General features: G+C 42.4%; 1 protein-coding gene across 4 annotated transcripts in view; it reads left to right on the forward strand.

Moving 5' to 3' along the window:
* The window catches only part of WWP2 (WW domain containing E3 ubiquitin protein ligase 2), a 150,185-nt gene that overhangs the window by 110,760 nt on the left and 20,766 nt on the right, over nt 1-18,659 (forward strand). For all 4 annotated transcript variants that reach the window (XM_045443343.1, XM_045443347.1, XM_045443346.1 and 1 more), the window contains 2 exons: nt 7,031-7,120; nt 18,095-18,269. In XM_045443343.1, coding sequence (XP_045299299.1) covers nt 7,031-7,120; nt 18,095-18,269 — 265 coding nt within the window. The remainder of the gene's footprint in view (nt 1-7,030; nt 7,121-18,094; nt 18,270-18,659) is intronic.

Below are 18,659 nucleotides of genomic sequence, written 5' to 3' on the forward strand. Positions count from 1 at the left end.
ATATTATATCATATTATATTACATATATCATATTATGTTATATATTGCAACATATTATAAATATCTGGACAAGTTAATATCATCTATAATGTTATTTTCTTAAAAAAATTTTTTAAAAATATTTATTTATTTTGAGAGAGAGAGAGAGAGAGCGCACGCAAGGAGGGGAGGGGCAGAGAGGGAGAGAGAGAAAGAATCCACGTTGCCAGCGTAGAGCCCGATGCGGGGCTCAGACCCATGAACCGATCATGACCTGAGCTGAAATCAAGAGTCAGATGCTCAACCGACTGAGCCACCCAGGCGTCCCATATAATGTTATTTTCGATGAGTGAATACTTATTATAGAAATAACATAATTTATTTTACTAATCCTCTATTTAGAGGCATTGAGGTTGTTTCCATTTTTTGTAGAACATGTCACATACTGTGACAGATGCGCTTATAGCTAAATCTTTGACACATACTTACTTCCTCAGCATCCATCCTAGAAGCAGAGCCGCTGAGTTAAAGGATATTCACAGAGGAAAAGTTTTCGACCAAGTTGCCAAATTGCCCTTTTGAAAGAGTATACCCATTTTTGTTCCCACCAACTATGTTTTAAAGGGTGACTGTTTTTCTCTGCCTTGCCAAATTTATTTGCAAAATTATTTGTCAACGAACATGTTAAACTTTTTTTTTTTTTTTTTTTTTTTTTACATGCATACCATCTCCAGGAATTCCCTTGCTCTCAGTAAAACCATACATTTTAATGTTTCCATCTTTCATTGAGGAGCCTTGGAAACTTTTCCAATGCAAAGAAATTAGAAGGTTGAAGAAGAAGGAAAAAAAAGACTTAATTCAGAAGCCTTGATTGAGGCTCAACTGTGCCATTCTCTGCTTACAGGGCATAAAGTACTGGTTGTTGGTAATTTTAAAGAAGGGGTTAGTGTGCTTAGATTGAACGGAAAGCCCAGTATCTCAAGAAGGTTTCTTGGGGGAAGACCGAGTTTAACACATTTCCTACCCAGTTTACAAAGGATCTACTGAAGCAGTGAAAACAGTGAATGGGAAATTTGTTCCATTGCACCAGATTTCTGCCTCATAAAAGTCTGAAAATGTCCCTAACAGAGGAAATAAATCTTACGGTTCACCCAGGAAGTGGCTAAAGGTTGGGGAATAAGATTTGGTTCAGAGTCCCTTATTAGAAGAGCATAAAATAAGAAGCTGTAAATCCCATGAGGTTTTTGCCTGTGGGGAGTTGAACTGCCACATACGCAGCTTTAAGAATACTTGAATACTTTTATGAGAGGCCTGGGTGGCCCAGTAGGTTCAGCATGCGACTTTGGCTCAGGTCATGACCTCACAGTTCATGAGTTCAAGCCGTGCGTCGGGCTCTGTGCTAACAGCTCAGAGCCTGGAGCCTGCTTCCGATTTTGTGTCTCCCTCTCTCTGCCCCTTCCCCACTTGCTCTCTGTCTCTGTCTTTCTCTCTCAAAAATAAATGAACATTAAAAAAAAATTTAAAAGAAGAAAGAATAATTGGGTACTTTCAGTGTCTTTTTTTGCAGTTTAGTTTTTGTCTATGTAACCAGCAGGGCATCTTTATTTTGCGGGGTGTGTAGAGTTCTGGCTTGACTTTGTTTTCTAACATTGTGTATTTTGAGTGAGATCAACTTTACTATTGCCCACTGACTCTATTAGTCAAAGGCAGCAAATTAATAAATAATAAAAATTAGTAATACTTTTACTAAGATTGAATTTTTGAGCACATTGGTACGTAAATCTGTAAGGGCCTCTTATTTTTTTTGTTTTTTATTTTTTTTTAATGTTTATTTATTTTTGAAAGAGAGAGAGAGGGAGAGAGAGAGAGACAGAGTACGAGCAGGGGAAGGGCAGAGAGAGGGAGACACAGAATCCAAAGCAGGCTCCCAGCTCTGAGCTGTCAGCACAGAGCCCGACGCAGGGCTCAAACTCAAGGACTGCAGGATCGTGACCTGAGCTGAAGTCGGGCGGCTTAACCAGCTGAGCCACCCAGGCGCCCCTGTAAGGGCCTTTTAAAGAGAATGTCTCTGACACTAACCTGCACTACTCCTGTAGCTGTTAGCCCTTTCCATCTTAATCCTACTGTTGCTGACAATGTGATTCTGTCCACACATCAGGGAAGTCTGCCCAGTAGGTATGTTGACCAGGGTTGGCTGAATGGCAGAATAATCGAGAATTTTCTGAAGACCTTTTAGGAAACCTTCCACAGGAGTGTAGTGACTACGTTTAGGGGACCAGACAGTTTCTTTCAGATAACACAGGAGAGAACGGATAGGGTGTCATCCTCACGATGGGATTTTTACCCTTTTAATGACGGTGAGGGGTGTGATTGGGGCATGGGCATGGAAGATAACTGAATAAAAGGCATAGGAGCAAAGGTAGCATAAGTTAAAAAAATTACCTAAAATTAATTGCAATTGGAGGCTACTTTTCAAGTGCCTTCAAATACAAAGACTCTGTGTAGTCCATGGTTGAACTGAATGTTTCTCGTTGAAGGCCAAGGAGCAATGTGTTGGGAAGGGACCTGAATCAAGCTTGATGCTTTGAACACTGTTTCTGAGAACATCAAAGGAAGCTATTCAGTGGGAGAGGATATGGCCATGTGACCAGGATGCAGTATTGAGACCCATGGGTAGTTGGATTGAAAAGCCTTTTTATCTCAGTGTGAAGAAGATGCTTATAAGGGACAGAAACCTCACCCCTGACTGGGATGTGCCAATGAAAGGTCGCTGCCAGTATCACTTTCTTGGCCTGGGGAGACCGAACCAAGACAGTGGGAAGGCTTAATCTATGTGGGTCAGCAGTTACCGAGGAGAGCTGAGAATTGGGAGGTTCTTTTGATTGTGGACAGAATTGACCGACTGTGCTGCAGTGAATGAAGGGAAGAGATTTGTGTGAATTCTGAGGAGCCATGCAGGTAAGGGAGGAGTTGCGAGTTCTCTAAGAAAAGCAGTTAGGCCAGGTCATGGATCAGGGAGGACCCATGTGGACATTTAATCTGAGCAGGAGTCCAATTTCAAAAGGAAAAATGTAGATATCAAAAAAGGCAATGCAAGAAAGGTCTTGTTCCTCTGGTAACTATTTTTCCAGTGAAGCCAGTTGAGAGGGTTCATACAAGAACATTGAAATTTGCTGGACAATAACAGCCCTTGAAAGAGAGTCTTTCATTTCTAGGATCAGGTGGGATCAAAGATGGGATGGACAGATCTTATCTGGGCTTGGAAAGAGCTGCTGTACCTCTTATATATAAGCGAGGAGGTCTTTGCACTGATTTTCTGCCAGGGTGTGGGAATACCCCTGTGTCAGTTAAAGACATTTACTTCATGGAATTTTTTTTTTAATGTTTATTTATTTTTGAGACAGAGAGAGACAGAGCATGAACGGGGGAGGGTCAGAGAAAGAGGGAGACACAGAATCTGATGCAGGCTCCAGGCTCCGAGCTGTCAGCACAGAGCCCGACGCGGGGCTCGAACTCATGGACCGCGAGATCATGACCTGAGCCGAAGTCGGAAGCCCAACCGACTGAGCCACCCAGGCGCCCCTACTTCGTGGAATTTTAAGTATTATCCCATCTTCAAATTAAAAGATGAGCCAAAGTATAATATAACCAAAGTTTTCTCTTTGTCTAAAATGAATTCTAAAAGTAGAGACTACTTATGAAAGTTGTAACACAATTTTTGGAATAAAGAAAAATGTGTTTTGGCACCTTTCATCTGCAATTGCTACAACAAATAGTTTGTCTTTTTAAAAGGTGCGGCCTCACCCACATAGTATGAATAGGTTTCCAAATAGTGACTGCACAATGAGCCAGACTCATTTTGTTGGTGTTTTGTGCCAGAAATTGCCAAGGAAGGGAAGGACAGAGCTAACTTCTTAGAGGATGCTGAGGAGTTACCAGCTACTTAAGGCTTACTGGGAGCAGATGTTATGAAAGAGTGGTTTGCTGCCATTTCCTTGAGGAGCTTCCATATTTCAGTACTCACTCGTAAGCCAAGTATCTTTTTCAAGACTCCTCATTTCCAAATTCAGATGAATAAAGAGGGCATCAGATTTGCTACTCTATTACTGAGCAGACGGGAGGAGTTTGAGGATCTGGTGTGAAGCCATAGTATGTTAGCCTCGCTTTTTTTTTTTTTCTCTGCAAGATCCCTACAAGAAAGGTTTTCCGTGGATGGGACAACAGCCTCTCGAGCTGATAATATTTGTTACTCTTTTGTCTTTAATTCAGAAGGGCATCTAGAGGGAGAAGATCTTTAACTTTACCCAGGGTACATTTTTATCTGGTCACCTTTGGCAGAATTGTTTGCCCTTTTAATAAAATAATGAAGTGTAAAGATCTTTTTGCAGCGGGAGGAATCAGAGCACCTGGACCAAGTCACCCATATCCATTTTGACCAGAACATTGAGCAAGAATACCCAGGAGAGAAGATGTTCTCGAGCACATGTTCATGGTTGTTGGTAGCACTCTGATCCTCAAGCCAGTGGCTGATCCCTTTTGAGAGGTGGGACTCGAACCATTGGACCTCACTGCTCCCAGGGCTAACCCTCCCAGTGGTGCAAAATGTGCAGTCTCTTCTGGTAGATCACGTCTAAGCAGAAGCTTCTGATTAAAACGGAGCCTAGAGGTGAACATGGTGGACCTTTGTAGTTACCCTCCAGTTGTCTTGATTCTCCAGGACCCCCTACCTGGACTCCAGTGCTGGGGAAAGCTGTTTACTTGGAGATGGGGATTGAGAAGGCACTGGGCACCTTGTTTTCTGGGTAGTAGGTTCCCTATAAATTCTAGTCGACCTTCTTTTTCCTCATTTCTTCCTTTCAGCATGATGTGGTAAAACTCAATGGCTAGGAAGTCAGAGCTGAATTGGAATGACACATAAAAGTTACTTAGCTTCTCTGATCCTCTGTTTCGTCCATGGTGATGGCACTTCCGACCTTAAAGGATGGAGGCAAGGACTTCATGAGGTAAAACATGAGCCCATAGCTCATTATAGATGATCAGTGGGTAATGATGACCCCCTTCCTTTCCTTGCCGTAAAAACCTCACATATATCTTTATCTGACCTAGCTAGCATCTGAGGTGTCGGTCAGTGCAGTCTGCTGATCAGGCATTTTACTATTTTCTAAAAATTTTTGAAGTTTATTTATTTTGAGAGAGCGCGAGATGGGGGAGGGGCAGAGAGAGAGGAGGACAGAGAATCTGAAGCGGGCTCTGTGCTGACAGCAGAGAGCCCGATGCGGGGCTCCAACTTACAGTGAGATCATGACCTGAGCCAAAGTCAGACCCTCAACTGACCGAACCACCCAGGCGCCCCCAGACATTTTAGTTTAAATGAGAAATGGTATTAAGTAAAGCTAACATCCATTGGAATAGATGCACCAGGCCTTTAGTAATAGAAATTGGGACATTATTTCAGTATTCAGTCAGCTCTGCTATTATGTATGTATTCCTAAAAATCATCATGCTTTGCAAAAAAAATCATGCCATGAAAAGCACAGGGTTTACAGGAAAAAAAATGGGTTAGGGGCATAACATTCAAAAATGTGTCCGAGGCACACACAAAAAATAGGAAGCTAATAATGATGGTAGCACAGTTTTTCACATGTTAAATGGCTGAGGTGCATAACACTACAATGAGTGTGTGTTCCCATGAAAAGATCTGGAGTTTACTTGTGGAAGCAGGTGTCAGAAGTGTTTGAGCTTGTGAGTGTTGTCGTAAAGTGGTTGCAAGGAGGATCATCTGAAATCAGACGGGAGTCCTAAGGCCAGATGTGGATGAATATGGCGTACAACACGTAGTAAACTGAGGCAGCTGTAGATGCATATGGGCTTCGTGTGTTCCTACGTGACTGGGTTCAGCTGGGGGACGTCATCTGTGTGCATTTAGTGTTTCTAAAAGGAAAAGCCATGCTTAAGCAAACACAAAATTCACATGCTCACATTGTTCCCTCGTGTATCAGTCACATTGGGATAGATTTATGTTTTCAAAACAAGCATTTCAGCAGAACTGACTGTACTAGCTTCCTGGAAAAGGTCACCTTCTCTTAGGCAGTACCCACATGTAGAAACAGATGAAATCATTGTAAAACATAAAGGCTCATGGGACCATTAACATCCTTTATGAAGTGGTGGCCATTTTATAAATATAAAATTTTGTATCCTTCATATATGGATTACCATATTCTGGGTAAAGGGGAGTTATTGTCAGACTGCATTGAGTATAGGAATAGCAGGAGTTGGGTGGGTGGCCCTTGGCTGTATTCTATAGTGATTTTGCTTGTAGATTATCTCTTTGGATCATCTACTGCCTTGTTATTCTTCCACTAGCACAGAATGGCCACTTTTGGCACCCCATATCTCATGTTACCTTACACACAGACTCATGAGAAGAGAAGTCAGTAAATAATAAGAGGAGAGCAGTCCATAAATAACAGTATGCTGTTTCTTCATTCACCCGGATCTCTGTTAAAGATCCTCTGAAAATGAATCTTGTTATTTTAAAAAGAAATACGGTCATGAATATCTGTGATGTTAGGAGAACAGGGATAGTCATATGATTTGTGACTTTAAAACGTAGCGTAGACTGAAAAGGCTGAAGGGAAACTTTAGGTGACGTCTGTGAAGCCCAGAAATTGCATACAAATTTTCGTTGGTAAGTACACTTTGGAAAGAAAGTGTCCTTGGCTTTCATCACATTCCTAAAGGGGTCTTTGATCCTGAAATGACCACATCACACTTTTAGAAAAGTCCATAGATAGAGACTCGTATGGGTCATTTAGGGGAAGCTAGGGTGATCTGTGGCACATCCTAGCCCATTGACTTCATAGAGGGGAGAAGTGCTCCTGGCTGCCGCCGCAGTGATAGTATGAACAGGTTTGACCCCTGGGCTGAGCTCGCATGTCGTCTTTGTCCTCTCATCAGTCATCACATCAGTAATGAAGGACTCCTTTTCACACAAGGGCTTACGCCTTTTAAGTGTGTATCTCATGCTTCCCTTGACTTTGTTTTGCAGATGGGAACAACGAGAGCTGCCTAATGGGCGTGTGTATTATGTTGACCATAATACCAAGACCACCACCTGGGAGCGGCCTCTTCCTCCAGGGTAAGGCAAGGCTGGCAAGCCCTGAGACTCTAGAACCGGCACCCGGAGTCACCGAATGGCTTCTCCACCATTCACTGCCATCACCGTCCTTAGTTTCCCCTACCCTCTGCTCCTTGCCCTCTCTTTTATCCGCCTCCCATTGTCTTCTCCTTCTACACTATTTCTTCTCTTTATTTCCCTTCTCCCCACATTCATTGTGTTGGCAGTGGGCTGTATTATGGGCTTTATTATGTGCCATGGCTGTTGGGTCCTGGAGGGAGGAGGGCTAGGAATCCTGCCTCCTGGGCCATTGATGCCTCGATGCCCTCAGTTATTTCACCTACAGAGATATCCCATCAGGGCCAGGTTCTCAGTCATTTTCTGCAGAGGTAGCAAAGTACAGGGATATTTATTCCTGGTCACTTGATTGCTTTTCCTAAGAAAGAGAAAAGGCACGAGGAAGCCAAGATACAAAGGGTGTTGATGCATTTCAAAGCACCGTATGCCCGAATGGCCCCTGAAGGGTGCTTCTCCTTGAGCTGGGCTTTGTGAGAACACAGCTAAGTTCTCTAAAACCAGAGGATAAGTGAGGCTTCCAAGTGAGGGAAGACTGTCCAAGTTCAAGGAGAAGGGGTTTGGTTCCCTGCTTGCCAGGGACAGAAAGTTCTTTCCACATGTGCCTTTTGGTCCACAGAGCTTTCAAAAGAGAATGTATTCTGCTCAAAGGAGAGAATCACCTCCCAGTAAGGCAGTCATGAAGGGCTCCAGCATAAAATATGAACACCTCCCCATCAAGCTTGTAGAGGGAGAGGATGTCAGAGGTGGGGAGTATTAGGAAAAACCCTTGTACTCTGGTTCACTGGTCATACACATGCCAGGCAAATACCACCTCACCTTCTGGTCCTGCAAATTTCCATGGATAGGCTGTTTTTAGTTTCGATTTTCCAGTAGAATGCTTGTGTTTTCCTTTTGTTCCTTACCCTTTTGGAAATGAAACTATAATCCGTCATCATGAGTCCTCATTCTGTTTTCTACTTTAAGTTCAGATTATTTATTTATACATTTAACCAAAGTTAAATATTGATGTCTTGGGAAAAAAATCACACTTTTTACTTTGGAAATTATGGAAATTTTCATATTCATATGAATAGTCTCCAATGTGCACTAAGTAGAGAGAATCCCCACATACTCAACACTTGGCTTCAATAATCTTCAAGTCATGGTCAGTCTTGTTTCATCTATACCAGGGGTTGGCAAACTATGGGCCTGTGGTTGAAATCCAGCCTCCACCTGTTTTTGTAAATAAAGTTTTGAAGAAAATCCTATGTAATCATCATATAACTTTATCCATATTTTGGTATATATTTCTAAAAAATGTTCTTACTAAAAACAAAACCACTCTATTGTTAACAGTATTTTCTTTATTATTATTATTATTATTATTATTATATTATTATTTTAAATTTACATTCGAATTAGTTAGCATATAGTGCAGCAATGATTAGTTAGCATATAGTGCAGAGTAGATTCCTTAGTGCCCCTTACCCATTTAGCCCATCCCCCCTCCCACAACCCCTCCAGTAACCCTCTGTTTGTTCTCCATATTTATGAGTCTCTTATGTTTTGTCCCCCTCCCTGTTTTTATATAATTTTTGCTTCCCTTCCCTTGTGTTCATCCGTTCTGTGTCTTAAAGTCCTCGTATGAGTGAAGTCATATGATATTTGTCTTTCTCTGACAGACTAATTTCGCTTAGCATAATACCCTCCAGTTCCATCCACATAGTTGCAAATGACAAGATTTCATTCTTTTTGATTGCCGAGTAATACTCCATTGTATGTATATGTATGTATGTGTGTGTGTATGTGTATGTGTGTGTATATATATATATATATATATATATATATATACACACCACATTTTCTTTATCCATGCATCCATCACTGGACATTTGGGCTCTTTCCATACTTTGGCTATTGTTGATAGTGCTGCTATAAACATTGGGGTGCATGTGCCCCTTCAAAACCACAATGAGATACCACCTTACACCTGTCAGAATGGCTAACATTAACAACTCAGGCAACAACAGATGTTGGCGAGGATGCAGAGAAAGAAGGTCTCTGGAGGAGACCTCTGAAGAATTGTTTGTTCTACTCTGTGGTGAATGCTGGTATTATTTTGATAGGGATTTCATTGAATATGTAGATTGCTTTGGGTAGTATTGACATTGTAACAGTATTTGTTCTTCCTATCCAGGAGCATGGAATCTTTTTCCATTTTTTGCGTCTTCTTCAATTTCTTTCATAAGCTTTCTATAGTTTTCAGTGTATAGATTCTTCACGTCTTTGGTTAGATTTATTCCTAAGTATTTTATGGGTTTTGGTACTGTTAACAGTATTTTCATGCTGTCATCAAATACTGAGTCAGTAGCCAAATTTCTCCAACTGTCTTGCAAAATAATCATTGATTTTTAACAGGATGTGTTTTACACTTGTACTTTGTGTGTTGACAGCACTTATACTTAAAAGCAGCATTAACTCTAGAAATGTGCTAGTTGCTGCCTCTTATCCTCTCTGGTCTCTAAGTTATGTAGGCCTTGACCTGATGAGCATTTGGATAGCATCTAAATTAAGATTTTAATGGTGTCTTCTAAGGATGGCCAAAAATTGTTTCTTCTTTAAGTTTTGAGGTGGGACAACAGATCCAGATTTCTTTCTTGCTTGCTTTCTTTCTCTTGCTTTCTTTCTTTTCTTTTTTTTCTTCCTTTCTTCCTTCCTCCCTCCCTTCTTTCCTTTTCTTCTTTTCTCTTCTTTGCTTTATTTCTTTCTTTTCAGTCAACAAATACTTATTGAGCCCTGCTCTATACCAGGCACTATGCCCCGGGAGTACATCAGTACACCAAAGGAGAAAACCCCTGATCTCACGGTAGTGTGAGACACACAATTAATGAGTTAATAAATTTATACAGTGTCAGGTGGTGATATGTAATTTGAGGTAAAATAAAGCAGAGGAAGGGGTTGAAGTAAACAAAGTAGCACACACGCATTTTTCTGATGCACATAAAATCAATATATAACCGTTAGAATAAAAATGTCTCCCTGCATGTACCATCTACATTTGCCTAATGATACCAGGTCCACCACCTCTGAGAGGTGCAGGCTCACACGACCAGAATGTGCTAGAATAATCCCTCTGGTTCCATTTCTTTCCTCCATCATTTTTCAAATTGGATACAGATCGTACCCTGAGAAAGACTTTGAACCTGCAGCTCCCCTAATTTTCCTGAGGGGCTGGGCCGCTCCTCCACACCTGAGTAGGTACTCGGCCCCTCCAGGTGTGGGCTGGGGATGCCTCTAGCATCACTGGAGAGCAGAAAGCATTGTAATTACAGATCCAGATTTCTTATTGTCAGGACACTTTTAATGCTTTATTGGACGGTGGCTCAGCTCTACACCCCACGTAGCTTATTAGTTCTTACAGAGTTTTAATCTCAGACCTCAGTACCTCTGAGCCCCTGGCAGGTACTTCTGCACCATAACTGGGAGCCCAGACAGAATAAGAGTGCTTAAGCTTTCATCGCTAACAAGGGGAGAAGTTCCACCCCAGGAAGTATTATCATGCCGAGAGCAAGCCTGAGACTACAGGCGGAGCCGTTGTCTCAGCAGACCCAGTCACTCCGGAGTAAGATTGAGTCAAAGGATTCAGTCTGTCTTGGCTACCCCCTTCTGTTAGACCCAGGGGACGCTTGTATGAGGAATGGTCATTTTTTTTATCCAGGAACAAAAAGTATTGGCCCTGGTAACTAAGGATGGATGCAGTAATTTGCTCTTAGGTGGTGTTTAGACCAGAGGTGAGCAGGGAGAGGGGTCTCGATAGACCACGGTATAGGGGAGGCCTCACAGAGGGAGCGGGATCAGATGCGATCTTGTAGGAGGGGCTGGAGTTGGACTTAAATGACAAGAGGAAGTTGATCCAGGTTGGGGGAAAGGCGTGAAAGTAAAAGATATCGTTAGGGAATGATTAATGAGGCAGTTTGGCTGGAGTGGAAGGTTTACGTGAAACAGAGATGCCCAGAGAGTGTCTAGCAAGGCAGCTGGGTTTGGTGGACATGCCTGCTGGAACATGAGAGAGCGCAGGGCCGACTGGGCCTCAACCACTGTGCTGTTTTTATAGATTGCGATTCTTGGTGAGATTTCACCCACAATCAAGGGTGGGGTTATGCTGTTTAGAAGTTTGAAATTTACCAGTCCAGAAGACTTTTAGTTAAACCTGTGGATTAAACATGTACTTATTTCCATTCCTTCCTGAAAACCCCCTAAGTGGCAATAAAAGTATAAAGAAGTATAATGATAAAGGATTGGAAGAGGAGAAGCAGCATAGGGGAGAAGGTAATAAAACTTTGGTTGCTGATAGATAAATGGCAGAGCTGAGAAAGCTGAAACCCCAACTTACAGTGTGGGTACCCACCAGGAAGTCAGCCAGTTAGCACCACGGAGCCCTGGAAAGCTCAGTAATCAGACATGGTAGGGGGAGGTGCTATGAAATGAGACTCAAAAGCTGAAGTCAAGTTAAAAATTGGTGCAGGGAGTCGTTAGAGTCTCAGGTTGTCAACCATGACATCCAGCCCTGCGCCGCACGCCTGCATGCACACGTGTTTATCTCACACACGCATGCGCACATGCAGCCAGCCTGGAGGATGAAGCCAGAGCTGAAGGCAAGGATGAGCTCAGAAAAATGGATTGAGTGAGGACGCTGTCCCCAAGTTAAAGATTGGGACGTTTTTTTTTTGCTAGATAAAGGGATCAGTCGAAGGGAAGAGAACTACAGATTGTGATGTTTGTGGGTCGTCTAGTGAAACAGCTGAATGAAGCCACTGGTCAGTTTTCCCCCACCTGGATACCCAGAGCGTCCATTCAGTGTTTTAGTGACTCACTTTTAAATATGAAAGAACAGCCTGCGGCCAGCAGACAGAAAGGGGACTTGGTGAAAACAATGTGGAATGTAAAACCAAATTGTGATTCGTATCCTCAAAAATTTGGGAGGAAATACGGCATCTGTGCAAGAAGAACAGGAGACCGTGAAATGAACCATGCAGAAAACAAGAACATTCATTCGTTTATTAATGTTTATTTATTTTGAGAGAGAGAGAGAGAACGCGCACATGTGTGCGTGCGTACCCGCAAGTGGGAGAGGGGCAGAGAGAGAGAATCCCAAGTAGGCTCTGTACTGGCTGTGTGAGATCATGACTTGAGCCGAAATCAGGAGTTGGGCCCTTAACTGACTGAGCCACCCAGGCACCCCAAGAAGACCTTTTAGAAGTTAATATATAACTGACTGTGGAACAACCCGGGGGTTAAGAGTGCATGCTGACCCCTGCACAGTTGAAAATGTGCATACAAATGACTTCCCCAGAGCTTAACTACTAATAGCTTACTGTTGACCAGAAGCCTTACCGATAACGTAAACAATTGATTAACACATATTTTGTATGTTATATATATTATATACTGTATTCTTTCAATAAAGTAAGCCAGAGAAAAGAAAGTATTATTAAGAAAATCATAAGGAAGAGAAAATACATTTACAGTACTGAACTGTATTTATTGAAAAAAAAATCCATGTATAAACGGAGCACCACAGTTTAAACCCTTGCTGTTCAAGGGGTCAACTGTATATAACAGCAGAAACAGGGGCGCCTGGGTGGCTCAGGTGGTTAAGCATCCGACTCGATTTCGGCTCTGGTTGTGATCTCACAGTTGGTGGGATCGAGCCTCAGAATGGGGTCTGCATTGACAGTGTGGGGCCTGCTTGGGGTTCTCTCTCCCTCTCTTTCTCTGCCCCTCCCCTGCTCTTGCACATTCTCTCTCAAGATAAATATTTTTTAAAAAATTAAAAAAAATTTTTTGTAAACATTTGTTTATTTTTGAGAGAGAAAGAGAGAGACAGAGTGTGAGCAGGAGAGGGGAAGAGAGAGGGAGACAGAGAATCTGAAGCAGGCTCCAGGCTCTGAGCACAGAGCCTGACACGGGGCTTGAATCCACAAACCATGAGATCTGAGCTGAGGTTGGAGGCTTAACCAACTGAGTCACCCAGGTGCCCCTAAAAAAATTTTTTTTTAATGTTCACAAATTTTTGAGAGAGAGAGAGAGAGAGACAGACAGAGTGCAGTGCGGGAGGGGCAGAGAGACAGGGAGACATAGAATCTGAACCAGGCTCTAGGCTCTGAGCTGTCAGCACAGAGCCCCATGTGGGGCTTGAACTCATGAACTACAAGATCATAACCTGAGTGGAAGTTGGACGCTTAACCGACTGAGCCACCCAGGTGGCCCTCCCCCTGTCAAAATAAATAAACTTAAAAAGAAGAGCTCTTTAAAAAAATAAAAATTGCAAGAATGGAAAGATAATGTTGGAGATTAGAAAATTAGAAGATGAGCCCAGGAGATTCAACATCTGAACAGTAGTTCTAGCAAGAAAGAACTTGCTAGAAGAACTTTCTATTATCAAAGAAAAAAAAATAGAAGCATATTGCTAGAATTGAGTGGTAATGTATTCAAATTCAAAGGACCCTACCAAATGCCCAACCCAGAGAATGAGAAAAGACTGACCTCAAGGAACATCCAAATGGAATTTGGGGATGGCAAGAGAATGTCTCAGAAGCCTCTGGAGGGTAAAAATAGGCTAGCTATCGAGAATTAGGAATCAAGAATGCCATCTTTCTTCTCAACAGCAACTGTGGAGCTGGACCCTTAAAATTCTGATGGAAAGTTATTTCCTGTCTAGAAATCAACTTTTAGTCACCTTAACACTCAACTCTGAGACTTGAATAAAGGCATCTTCAGTGTTTCAAACAATTAACTTTGGTGCATCCTTTCTCAGAAGCTACTAGATGATTTGTTCCACCAGATGAGAGGAAACCAAGAAAGAAGTCATGAGATGCAGGACACGGGGGACTCCATTCAGAGGCCAAAGACAGTCCCAAGAGGAAGATGAGGGAAGGTGACTCAGGACAGTAACATAGAGCAGATCTGGAGGACAGGTGTCCACATAGGGCAACAGGGGCCTGGAGCTGTGTGGCTAAGGCATATCTGACTGACACTGAGAGGCCACGTGCGCCATCAGAATCTGGGGGTGCATTGGTAAGAGATTCTTGAAAAACAAGCAGAATGAAACACACTCTAGTTCTTTTCACTCCAGAAAAAAAAAAAAAAGTTGTACAAGCAAGGAAACATATGTGTAGTATTCTATGAAATCATAATACAAACTCTGAATATGGATTTAATGACGATTTTCTAAATTGGGAGGAGGGGGCCTATGTGTGTTGTGGGGTGGGATGCAATAACTAAACGCTCAGCTTTGATAGCAGAAGGTTCACAAGTAACGTCTAATATGACAGAAATCAAGAAATAGTAAAAGGAGCATGCTGTTTAGAAATATGGCTGTAAATAGAAGGAGCAGTTGAGAATTCAAAGTTGTTGCTTCTGAGAGGTAGGAATCAGCGATGGGGAGAGGTAGCCCTGTAGTACCATTTGCATTTTTTTAATGTTTATTTTTGAGACACACACACACACACACACACACACACGCACGCACGCACACACGCACACACGCACACACAGCATGAGCTGGGGAGAGGCAGAGAGAGAGAGGACGACAGAAGATCCAAAGCAGGTTCTGTGCTGACAGCAGAGAGCCCGATGTGGGGCTTGAACTCAGGAACCATGAGATCGTGACCTGAGCTGAAGTTAGACACTTAACTGACTGAGCCACCCAGGTGTCCCAAGAAGCTGTTTTTAGAGACGCTGTGAGTTAAAAGAATCATTGAAGAGGTGGCCAAAAAAAGTCAGTCAGGATGCTAACCCTGAAAATTGAGAAAAATGCCGGACTGAAGCATGATAGTTATGTGAGTAAGGTAAGGATACAGACAAGATGAAATGAGAAGGTAGTTAGAATAAAGCCTTTCCATCCCATATAGTGTAATCCATATTGGGTTCCCTTTGCATTGAGTTAATGCTATTTTCTTCAGTGGTATCACTTTCTTATCTTTTTAAGGCCCCTTTATCCCTCTTCCCCTTTCAAACTTATAGTGGAAAAATCAGGCATGTACCAAATTTGAGAGAATAGTACAATGAATCCCTGCTAACTACCACCTGGTTGTAACAACTGATAACATTTTGTTTTGTCTGACCTCCTACTTTTCAGGGGAGGGGACTGATGAATTTTAGAGCAAATCCCAGATGTCATATCTTTTGAACCATAAATATATCATATACATCTCTAACAGGTAAGGGTTTAAGGAAAAAAAAAAAAAAACAAACTAGGGGTACCTGGCTGGCTCAGTCCATAGAGCATGTGATTCTTGATCTCATTTTCGTGAGTTTGAGCCCCACGTTGTGCATAGAGATTCCTTAAAAAAACAACAAACTAAAATACCATTATCCCACCCAACAAAATTAACGACATTTCTTTGCTTCATGTCACCCAATCCTTGTTCCATTCTCCCCAATTGTCTTAAAAATATTTTTACAGTTGATTTGGGTCAGATTCAAACTCAAGATCATCACATTAGTTTTGGCTGATATGTCTCATAAGGCTCTTTTATTATTTTTTATTTTTTAAAATTTACATCCAGGGGCGCCTGGGTGGCGCAGTCGGTTAAGCGTCCGACTTCAGCCAGGTCACGATCTCGCGGTCCGTGAGTTCGAGCCCCGCGTCGGGCTCTGGGCTGATGGCTCAGAGCCTGGAGCCTGCTTCCGATTCTGTGTCTCCCTCTCTCTCTGCCCCTCCCCCGTTCATGCTCTGTCTCTCTCTGTCCCAAAAATAAATAAACGTAAAAAAAAAAAAAATAAAATAAAATAAAATTTACATCCAAATTAGTTAGCATATAGTGCAACAATGATGTCGGGAGTAGATTCCTTAGTGCCCCTTACCCATTTAGCCCATCCCCCCTTCCCACAACCCCTCCAGTAACCCTCAGTTTGTTCTCCATATTTATGAGTCTGTTTTGTTTTGTCCCCCTCCCTGTTTTTATATTATTTTTGTTTCCCTTCCCTTATGTTCATCTGTTTTGTCTCTTAAAGTCCTCAGATGAGTGAAGTCATATGATTTTTGTCTTTCTCTGACTAATTTCACTTAGCATAATACCCTCCAGTTCCATCCATGTAGTTGCAAATGGCAAGATTTCATTCTTTTTGATTGCCAAGTAATACTCCATTGTGTATATATATATATATATATATATATATATATATATATATATATATACCACATTTCCTGTATCCATTCATCCATGGATGGACATTTGGGCTCTTTCCATACTTTGGCTATTGTAGATAGTGCTGCTATAAACGTTGGGGTGCATGTATCCCTTCGAAACAGCATTCCTGTATCCTGTGGATAAATGCCTAGTAGTGCAATTGGTGGGTTGTAGGGTAGTTCTATTTTTAGTTTTTTGAGGACCCTCCATGCTGTTTTCCAGAGTGGCCGCACCAGCTTGCATTCCCATCATAAGTCTCTTTTAACCTGTAAATTTCCCCACTCTTTCTTTCTTTCTTTCTTTCTTTCTTTCTTTCTTTCTTTCTTTCTTTCTTTCTTTCTTTCTTTCCATTTACTCTTTGAAGATCCTGGGCATTTGTTCTGTAGAATTTCTCATATTCTGGATGTGACCTTGGAATGTTGGGTGATATGCTTCTCTATCCATTGTCTTTCCTACCAACTGGTAGTTAGATATGGAGGCTTGATTAGATTGAAATTCACTTTTTAAAATTGAGGTATAACTTACACCCAATGAGATACCCAGATCTCAGGTTCATAGTTAGATGAGTTTTGACAAATGCATACATTTTTTTTCAGTATATGAAATTTATTGTCAAATTGGTTTCCAGACAACACCCAGTGCTCATCCCAAAAGGTGCCCTCCTCAATACCCATCACCCACCCTCCCCTCCCTTCCACCCTCCATCAACCCTCAGTTTGTTCTCAGTTTTTAAGAGTCTCTTATGGCAAATGCATACGTTTATGTAACCTATACTCCCTCGAAATATAAAGCATTTCCATCATTCCACAAAGCTCCCTCTCTTACTTTCTCTTGATCACTTCTTCCTTCCATGTGTACAAATCGAGTTATAGCTGCCAAGCACAGATAAAGATTTTTGCCATCTGTTTTAGCCTTGCCTTGCCTGTGGGTAATTTAGGACCCCTTTGGAAAGGTTGCTTTCTCCCTAAAAATAATGTAGAGAGTCCTGCTGTTGTTTGTACGAACTCTCCTTCTCATGGCCACGCAACATGTCTTCACTGGCAGTTTATATCAGGATGATTTCTGTTGCAGGTAGCAAAAATTGGGTTCCAAATTGACTTAAATAATAAAGAGAGTAAACTGGCTCATTTAACTGAATATTCTAGATGTAGATCCTGGTTTCAAGTAAAGCCTCATCTAGTGACTCGACAATTTCACCAAGGGGCCGGCTTTCGTTTTGTTTTGTTTTTCTACTCTGTCATCTATTGGGTCAAATTCATAATGTATTTGGGTCCTAGATGGCAGCCAGTGGTTCCTAGGACTGCATGCTTTCTCAGTCATTATCTGGCAAGGAAGAGAGATATTTTTCCCAGAATTCCTGGAAAAAGTCATGAGATTGGCCCTGATTAGGCTCAGCGTAGGTCGCATGCCTACCCCTAATCCAGTCGGCTGTTCAACTCTGGACTTGGTAGTAGAGTCTCCTCCTTCCCCAGAACAACCTGGATCTCCTAAGTGGAAATCAGGAGCTAACAGTGAGGAAGGATTGGCTGCTGTAGAGCAATGACTGCTATAATCACGAAAGCCCCAGTAGCCTCCGTCATTGGGACTTGCCTGGCTGTGCTTCCCTGGAGCAGCCCAGCTTCTGCACCAGACACCTTGCTTAACCCTCCCTCAGCCCCTCCTCACCAGCCATCCAGAGATTTCTCTAGAATTTGAGAGTAGGGGTGGGTGGTCACTACATTCATCCTGACCTTAATGTTTCCAGCTGGGAAAAACGCACAGACCCCCGAGGCAGGTTTTACTATGTGGATCACAACACGCGGACCACCACCTGGCAGCGCCCCACAGCCGAGTACGTGCGGAACTACGAGCAGTGGCAGTCACAGCGGAATCAGCTTCAGGGCGCCATGCAGCACTTCAGCCAAAGATTCCTCTACCAGGTGAGAGGGCAGGGGCTTGCCACGAGGGAGGGGAGCCTCCTGGCCCTGGAGAATGTGCTGCCTCGCACACTATTTGTTGACCTGTTTGGTGAGCGGGAAGACGGTAGCTGGAAACATCAGTGCTCTGGAGATTTTACTCATCACGGTGAAATTCCTCAAATTCCGTCATTTCTAATTTAGTAACTCAGTGTCGAGCTTCTGTGTTTCAGGACTCAATATACCTGAAACTGACTCAGTATATCTGAGATATATACTGTCTTTCTGCCAAGACTGGATTTCTCTTCTGGCCCCTCCATCCAAGTCCATTTATTCTAATTTGAAACCTGAAGGTCAGCTGTGACTTCTTCCGTACCTCAACTTTTGAGAACAAAAGAGCCACCTACTCAGTCC

The sequence above is a fragment of the Leopardus geoffroyi genome, chromosome E2 (genome assembly GCF_018350155.1).
Source record: "Leopardus geoffroyi isolate Oge1 chromosome E2, O.geoffroyi_Oge1_pat1.0, whole genome shotgun sequence".
NCBI classification, from domain to species: domain Eukaryota; kingdom Metazoa; phylum Chordata; class Mammalia; order Carnivora; family Felidae; genus Leopardus; species Leopardus geoffroyi.